The sequence below is a fragment of the Moschus berezovskii genome, chromosome 13 (genome assembly GCF_049115385.1).
Source record: "Moschus berezovskii isolate FMDL1 chromosome 13, NW_MosBer_1.0, whole genome shotgun sequence".
Taxonomy (NCBI): Eukaryota; Metazoa; Chordata; class Mammalia; order Artiodactyla; family Moschidae; genus Moschus; species Moschus berezovskii.
Genome location: NC_142472.1, coordinates 40,765,878 through 40,775,480, shown reverse-complemented (window position 1 = coordinate 40,775,480; position 9,603 = coordinate 40,765,878). Strand labels below are relative to the sequence as shown.

Sequence of the window (9,603 nt, the reverse complement as noted above, 5' to 3'; positions counted from 1 at the left end):
TATTATAAATGTACATTATTATTTATAATGTATCCAAAAATAAATATTAATACTCTCTAATCAATTGCTTTGGCATCTGATTCATGAAAATTATCTGCAAGTAGTAATATATTTGAACTTTCTGAGTATCCATAAAAGTTACCTAAACCTTAAGTTATGAATGTCCTGGAGAAGCAACTGACGTCTTCATCATGAAAAATCCTATTTCTTTTAGTAAAGTTCATATTAATTATGCAATAATAAATTCCTGGAAGATGTAAATTTTACTCTAGGTAACATTGAGGTAGTTAATTTTACAAGTGGCCCACATAGCATTACCAAAATATGGAAATTTCCTAAGAAAAGGGCTTTTCACTCCATGCAGGTCTATATAGTCAGATGAAATACTACTGGGTTCAGATTTTTCATATATGTGTGTGATATTTACTTTAAATTAATTTGTATAATGTCAATCTAGAATTCAAAATAGAAAGTCATTTTTGAAGATAATCCAAAAATTAGAATTTTTTAAGTAATGAAAAATGTGCAAAAGGAAATATATTTCAAAAAATTAATTTCTACAAACAGGAGAAAAGTGATGGTAGTCATTTAAAAAAGAGGTTGTGTAGGAAAATGGTCCACAAGGTTGTATGCTAAGAATATAACATTAATAACAGGATATTTCAACATATCTATTTTGCTAACTACTTCATTGGCTCTAATGCTCTGTCCTCAAATTCAGAATATCAGAATGAGAACCTTCCAAACAAGTCTGTTAACCATTGGAAATCTTGAACAACGCCCATGAAAAATACACAACAAAAGAATATGTGACAAAAGAAATGTTTTATGGCCTGAAGCAAATCCCCTGTGTTTCTAGCTTCATCTTAAATTATTCCTGCTTCTAAAATGGCAGAAGTCACTGGGGTCACAAAGAATCTGACAAGACTGAATGACTAAGTACACTAGCGAAAGAAACTTTTCATATTTTTTTGAAAACAAATAAAGGGAAAAGCCTCAATTATAGGGGAAATTAGAATATATACGAATAAAAATTTTGTGAAATTGTAGCAGAAAGAGAAAAAAGAAAGGGAGATTTTGTATTTCATATATCTGAATTTTGTATTTATATATTTTGTATTATATCTATATTTTGTATTTCATTTCACATATCTGACATGCAGTAAATATTTACCTATTGATTATATCATTTTAGTTTATTTAATCCAAGACTGAAATACACTAATGTAAATTAAGTATTCAGGACTTAGTTCCAATTATATGTGCTCACTTTTTCTATAATTGGGGAAAAAAAGCTAATACTGTAGCATATAATATCTAATGTGTAGCAAACATTTACTTTTTGGAAGATGAAAAATTACAGATTTCAAAATAATAAAAATGTGCATAGGGAATTATATGCATGGTATGAAACATGCTCAAAAATGTTTTGGAAATAACAATTCAAACAATTTGATAAACCAGGGAACGAATTATGCATGAGAGAGTTATCACTGAAAATCAGCACCAGTGACAGATTTGGGGGGAATAAAGAGAGAGATGCAGCATAAAGAAACAGAGAGCCTGTTTATATAATTTCAATGCCCTGGGCATATATTCAGAAACAAGCTCACTTGAAAAGATGCATAAACCCATTGTTCCTAACAGCACTATTACAATAGCCCAGACATGGAAGCAACCTACATGCACATCAACAGAGGAATGGATAAAGATATGGTACATATATACAATGGAATACCTGCTGTTTAGTGCTAAGTCGTGTATGACTCTTTGGGACCCTGTGGACGGCAGCCAACCAGGCTCCTCTGTCCATGGGATTTTTTTTAGGCAAGAATACTGCAGTGGGTTTCCATTTCCTCCTCCAAGGATCTTCCTGACCCAGGGATCAAACCCAGAATTACCTTTCAGATTCTTTACCCCTGAGCCACCAGGGAAGCCCTTACAATGGAATATTATTCGACCATAAAAAGAATGAAATAATATCATTTGTAGAACATGGATGGACTTAGAGATCATATTGAGTGAAGTAAGCCAGACAGAAAGATAAATATGGTATCACTTATATGTGGATCTAAAAAACAATGATACTAATGAATTTATTTAAAAAACAGAAACAGACTCATAGACTATAGAAAACAAACTTATGGTTACTAAAAGGGAAAAGGTTGGAGGAAGGATAAATCAGGATTTGGGGAATAACAGATATATACTAGTTTATATAAAATAGATAAGCAACAAGGTCCTACTATATAGCACAGGAAACTATAGTCAGTATTTTATAAAAATCTATAGTGGAAAAGTATCTGAGAAATATACTACATATATATGTAATTATTTCATTGTTTCATATATATATAAAGCAGAATTACTTTGTCATACACAAGAAACTAACACATTGTAAAACAACTATACTTCAGTTAAAAAAAAAGAAAGCTGCAAAAAGAAAAAAAAAAGAAAGCATCAATTAGTCCAATCTATTTCACTAATTTTAGACTGAGGGTAAAAATCAGCAATGTTTTTCAAAATCCAGAAACTCTAGAGAACTTGGAGTATGTTTGGAAAAGTTAGAAGACATAAAACTGTTTATGAGGCTACCAGCTGTGTCGAAGATTTCCTCAGGACATATCTTTGATAAACCCCTAATTTAAATCAAAGTTCATACTATTAAAATCATTTCTCTTAACACTTAGGATCATTGAAATAATGTATGTCTATTACTTCTTGATACACTAACTTGTTTTTTCATATTTATATTTTGAATGTATTCTAATTAAACTCTTCCTGGATTCAAAAACCCTTTAGAGTGTTTTTATTTTAAAAACTAGGGAGAGAGTTTACTTAGCATTTATTACTTTGAATTCTAATGCCTGTATAGCCACTGATCCTTCAACTAACGGTGACAAATATTCTGTCTAATAGAATAAAGTCAATAACTTTTTAATATTAAGATGATTTTAAAATGCTTAAAAGTTACCGATGATTAAGATTTTAGACCATGGTGATTCTCAGCACCCAAATTAATTTTGGTATCTATTTTTAACATCAATGTTTTCTTAAGAATTATTATCTTTTGGATGATTTAAAGTGGTGAGCAGCAAATTTCATTTAAGAAGTTCAAGCCTAAAATGACACAAGCATATAATTAATTTCTCTACAAATGTCTCTAAATGAAGTCACTTGTTTTAATACAGATATGTGTAGTAAGAAAGTTACAGGGCGAGTACAAGGCACGTGATTAATGTAGTCATAAAAAAAAAACAATTTTTAATTTAGTAGACCCTATCAATCTAGAAAGCCTATGAATATTTAATAATAATTCAGTATGCTGAAAAATAAAGAGATGACATATATACAAAAGATGAGCATCATATAATAAAACTCTTACTATAAGAGTATCAATGTCGATTACAATGTCCATTACAATGTCCATGATCCCATAATTATATTTGAAATTAAGAATTTAATGGTAGCTTCACATCCCTAGGGCAAATATTAAAATAAAATGTACTTTTTAAAATAAAATATGCACTCAGATATTGAAAGACTGTTGGGTTATGATCAAGGTCTTTATTCTGAGAGCAAAACAATTTAAAAACTTAACGTGATAAGATTATAGTGATATAGAAAAAGTTTTCGTGTATATTCATAGCCAGAATATGCTACTGCTTCATACACATGTATATTCTAAAGGTTCCATGATTCCACCTTTTGCCTTTCATCTTCACAGTTATTTTAACTTACCTTCACCATCTCTTAGAATCTTTTAGCAATTCAGCTCAGATAAATATGCATTCACATAATAGACTGTCTAGTCCTTTTCAAGCAAATGCAGTACATACATGACTCCTCGGAATTTACAATGTAGTACTGGAAGCAGACCAATGAAAAACGAACTTCCGAATAACAAGGCAAATGTTGTAATGAAAATTTAAGGGACAGGCACACAGGAAAACCAGCAGTAGGATCCCTAAAAAAATCTAGTTTGGTATCTCAGGAAGGGCTCTATAATGGCAAAATAATAATAACAAATAGATGATAGGTATATAGACAGATGATGAACAGATAGGCAGATACAACTCATGATTCCTGAAAAAAGAAACCGTTTCAAAAAAGTGTAGTTCAACTCAACTTGAAACATGAGATTTGTAGAAAGCTCCCCACCAAAAATTCCAGGGGGACCCATTGATTCAGTCACATTGCTGATCATGCCTTTAGTGGTCTCTTACCTACCACCTCTGAGCTTTATTATTTCATTCCCATACTTGCTTCACCAAGATTCTGAAAGAGAATTAATCACTAATATACTGATATCCACTATATGCTATAAAACATCTCTCATGCATTTCAAATGAAACTAGCTATGTAGCATCTATGAGAAAACTGTGAAAAGAGTCACCAAAAACTTTTTCTGTAGAGTTTCATTCTATCGCAAGACGTTAGTGGAGAATGGTTAACCATTCTTACTTAAAACTTAAATCCCCTATGAAAAATTTATTACTGTAGATTTTCACAAATGATTTTTTCATTAAATATAAAAACACATGTCAAATATACATAATGCATTCCATATATCATTCTTCTTCATTGTTGAAGAAGAACTCACAGAAAGATTAGAATTAGACATTTAGAGACAGTCTGACCCACTTATGTACTTGTATATATTCCACTCAGCTTAGTGATAATAGTTGGTAGTGAATTTCAAAATTAATAATTAGAAATTGTCTTAATGCTGCTCTCAATAATGCCTGCATTTTGATATATTAGAACCTAGTAAAGATGATCATTTTATCATTAATTGCATAATACAGATAACTTAATTTATGTAAATATTGTTTTCTTTATCCCTGAGGTTTCAGATGAACTGTATTCATGTGGAAAAGTATAACATGATTGTGTAAGCATTTTTATTTTTGGTGAATAATTATTTTTGAAGAAAAAAGGTCTCCCACCTTAACTTAGTCTTTCTGTAAACATTTCTTTCTATTATTTAAATGTCCAATTGCATTCATTTTCCTTTTTGATATCAATTAATTGTGCCTTTTGAGCAATAAATTGTTTCCAAAGAAGTAATCCATTCCATAACACTGATTATTTGATATTCATATAAAAAAATATATCAAATTATACAGTCTATGTTATTATTAAAATTTAAAAGTATTAAATTAAGATGATAAATATATGGCAAGGCGCTAATTGTCCTAATTTAAATTTACCATTCGAAAACATGAATTTGCATCCAACAGCATAAATTTTCAAAATGCATGTTAAAATAATATTTCAATTCTTCATGAAAGTATTTCATGAAGTAGGGCATGAAAAGACAAATGTTTGCCAATGGAAACAAGTCACACTGGCACAAATCAAATATAAATAGAAAATGTTCATAGCTTTGCACTATCTGGACTTATCTGTTGCATGCACTTTAGAAGCAACTACTAGTACTTTCGGAGAAGGCAATGGCACCCCACTCCAGTACTCTTGCCTGAAAATCCCATGGATGGAGGAGCCTGGTAGGCTGCAGTCCATGGGGTTGCTAAGAGTCGGCCACAACTGAGTGACTTCACTTTCATGCATTGGAGAAGGAAATGGCAACCCACTCCAGTGTTCTTGCCTGGAGAATCCCAGGGACAGGGGAGCCGAGTGGGTTGCCATTTATGGGGTTGCACGGAGTCGGACATGACTGAAGCGACTTAGCAGCACTAGTACATTGGAAAAGACCATGATGCTGGGAAAGAATGAAGGCAGGAGGAAAAGAGGGCGGCAGAGGATGATATGGTTGGATGGCATCACCGACTCAATGGACATGAACTTGGGAAAACTCTGGGAGACAGAGAGGCCTGGCCTGCTGCAGTCCAAGGGGTCACAAAGAGTCAGATACAACTTAGTGACTGAACAACAATACTAGTACATTGGTTGATAATCTTCACTATATTTCTTGATTGACCAAATGACCATCTCTTTTATTCCAAAAAATACTCATAGTAATCCTTTGTATATTGTACTTGCTCTAATATGCTAAGTAAAAGGACAACAGAACCTGAAGGCATGGAGGAAGACAAACTAGACCTTCAGGAATTGAGAGATAACAATTAAAACAAAAAAATTCTCTTTTTTAAAATGTACTGGGAAAAAAACGAACACTTACCTGTTGTTTAAGAGAATCACACCAGGTCTTCATTCATATTTCTTTTTTTTGTTGAGTAGACTTAATTTTTACTTAATGTTAATATTGTAGGCTTTTAAAATGTTTATATACCATCTTATAATATAATTTAGAAATATACTTTATTCTGTGATTAAAACCTAGTTCATATGTTGAGCAGGAAAAACAGACCTCATAATCATGTATTACCTTTTTCAATATGCATCCTTTTCGACTCATGTCCCATGTCATGACCAGCCAAATCTCCCTCTTTGGGCCCAGGGATTATGTTTGGTGATAAACCCATCAGCATCTGGTTCATGGACAACCCATTCTGATGGACAGCTGTCAAGCCCGAAACAAAAGATAAAAGAATAAAACACCATAATACACAATATTCAAATAACCTATTTAAGTTCTTTTGGAATCAGAAATAAATAAAATATCATGGTCTAACTTCAAAATTATAATCTACCTCTAAGTTGAACACCATGAGGACTGATAACTATGATAATTCTTAAGAACAAACAGAAATGAAAATATATTGAAAATGAAACTATTTTATCCTCTATTTATCTCATAAAATAGGTATATTTTTTAATGTCTAGAATACTTTTGAGTGGTCATATCACTATAACCATTACCAATGAACTATTCAGGCTTTACCTAATGTAACACATCCTCTCCTGAGCTTTCTTTAACTGCAAAAATAACCTTCTGTAACTGCAAAACCTACATTCTTAAAGCTAGAACACCCTAAGTCTATAAAGTTAAAATATAATTTAGAATAGTTTTAGAGGCATGAGAGGGCAAATAGAGTTTTCAACAAGTTAAGGCACTGAAATAGCACTGAAATTCAATATTCATATTCTATTCTAGTCAATGGGCTTCCCCAGTGGCTCAGAGGTAAAGAATCTGCCTGCAACGCAGGAGATGCAAGAGATGGAGGTTTGATCCCTGGATTGGGAAGATTCCCTGGGGGAGGAAGTGGCCACCCACTGCAGTTTTCATAGACAGAGTATCCTGAAGGGCTATAGTCCATGGGGTCACAAAGTATTGGAAATGACTGAAGCAACTGAGCATGCACACACACAGCCTAGGAGACAAAACCTAAGTTTAAGAGATATCAAAGTACTTCTTTAAAATTTGATTTTGAACTCAAATTTAAAAATAAAACTGCCCATTATTATCTATTAAATGGTTGAATGACTAAAAACAATAATTTTTTTCTTGAATTATTAAGAGTAACCTGTCACTACTGACAGTATAAAGCAGGCGACCAAACACCCTTATGATCTCAATCTAATCAATACATTTCTTAATAAATTGCCCATGAAAATCTTGGTTTTGTGAAAAATTTTGAAGAAAAGACATTCCATAAAACCTTACTTTCACTGAAAAAAATACATTTTAAAAATAAGTAGAATAATTTGGAGAAGGGCATGCAACCCACTCCAATATTTCTGCTTGGAGAATCCAATGGACAGAGGAGCCTGGCGGGTTACAGTTCATGGGTTTTCAGAGTCAGACATGATTAAGCAATTAGCAACAACCCACACTTTACTCTTAAATTTCTTGATCATGAGGACAAGGATTAAATATCTGAAAATGTGATCAAAAAATAAAGTATGAACCTACTTTTTAGATTTTTATAATAATAACATGTGAAGATAACATGCATTATTGACTGTTACTAATTCAAATCCTAAAATTTGACCAATTTCAAACTCCTCAATTTATTGGTCATCTGAATGATTATGAAATGCGTTTTTTCAATATAGTTATTTTGAATCTCTTTTATCCCTCTTTGTCAATGTAAGGATGAAGTTTAAAAATTAGTAAATTTTAAAAAACTGGCAAGGATGGGATTGAAGGAATGAAGAGGAATAAATCATACACAGTATATTTGGATACTAGATATTTGAGAGTTGGAGGCGTTTACTTCAGAAACTAATCTAGAAGGTTACTTACTTTCTCTGTTTCATAGCTCAAATCTTTATGTGTGGCATCAAAAAGAGGGAGTTTATATCAGAATTGTTAATGTACTACCATACCTCATGCTATTGCAAACTGGGAAACATAATTTTGAGAGATGGCTATTGCTACAGAGATTCAGAACATGATACATCTGAGATCTCTTCAGAATGAGGGTATTTTGATTAGAAAAGCCAGCTGCACCTAATAAAGTTTAAAATGGTGACAAGTGGAAGAATGACACCTACGAATTCTGTCCGAGGAGCTCTCAGTCCGCGCTGGAGAGCTGGACACACTGCTGCTGCGGTGTGATGATGGGTGGCTGCCAGGCCTTCGGCCCTCCTCCAGGGAGGGGGCAGGTGACGGGCTGTCGGGAACACGCTCCTATACCGCCAGGGGAGGGTGGGGGGAAGAAAAGAGGTGAATACATTGGACCCTTGCTTGAGGAATTTTGGTTTTTCTTAATTCTACAGAAATGTGAAGACAAATCATTTTTCCATCAACATTTAACTGGAATAGAAAACATTTTATTTATTTAAAAAATTTTTTAAACTTTTATTTTGTATTGGGATACAGCTGAAGAGCAATGTTATGCTAGTTTCAGGTGAATAGCAAAAGGATTCAGCCATACATATACACGTATCCATCCTTCTCCAAATCCCCCTCCCATTCAGGCTGCCACATAACATTGAGCAGAGTTCCATGTGCTATACAGTAGGTTCTCGTTGGTTATCCATTTTAAATATAGCAAGCACTGTGTATATGTTCATCCCAAACTACCTATCTTTTCCTTCCTCCCTACCAACAACCATAAGTCTAAGAAAAGAATAGAAAAGAAATAGGTGAACACCACTGTAGTAATGACAAATGTTAATCCCCTCTTTGGATAAAAATAGAGGTCAAAAAAGACATCCAGTTTAGAACCATTAGACAAAAAAGAATTAACAGAACAAAGCAAGTTTTCATTCTAGACAATTATCATTATAAAAAACCCTAATACATAGAGTCTATTGATTCAGCAAGTGTCTAGGATCATTTAACACACAAATTATCATAGTGACATCATCAAAATAATACCAGAGGAGCTGTTAATGGCTATTTCATTATGGGACTTCTCTTGATATACTTGGGCAGTCACATTTTAAGGGACCATGGAAATATATTATTATTTAACATTTGAATAATTTTGATTCTGGTAATTTTCAGACTCCTAACTTCAATGCAACCAACAAATATATTAGTGAAAATTCATGAATAATGTATTAGGTATATCCCAGGGAAACGTGGTATTATATTTCCTGATCCTGTCCTATGTTCACACTCAGGTCGCACTCCATATCTTACCCAAACCCTGCACCTTCCCAATGAGACCAAGGTGCAAATATTGGGTTGGCCAAAAAGTTCATTCTGTTTTTCTGATTTTTTTTTTTTTTTTTTCCCCTGTTGCATCTTACTGAAAAACCCAAACAAATTTTTGGCCAACCCAA

General features: G+C 33.0%; 1 protein-coding gene across 2 annotated transcripts in view; it reads right to left on the bottom strand.

The window, feature by feature from the left end:
* DACH1 (dachshund family transcription factor 1) overlaps window positions 1-9,603 on the bottom strand; it is a 477,975-nt gene that overhangs the window by 127,186 nt on the left and 341,186 nt on the right. For both annotated transcript variants that reach the window (XM_055426443.2, XM_088842679.1), the window contains 2 exons: window positions 8,365-8,500; window positions 6,353-6,487 (listed from right to left, as the gene is read on the bottom strand). In XM_055426443.2, coding sequence (XP_055282418.2) covers window positions 6,353-6,487; window positions 8,365-8,500 — 271 coding nt within the window. The remainder of the gene's footprint in view (window positions 1-6,352; window positions 6,488-8,364; window positions 8,501-9,603) is intronic.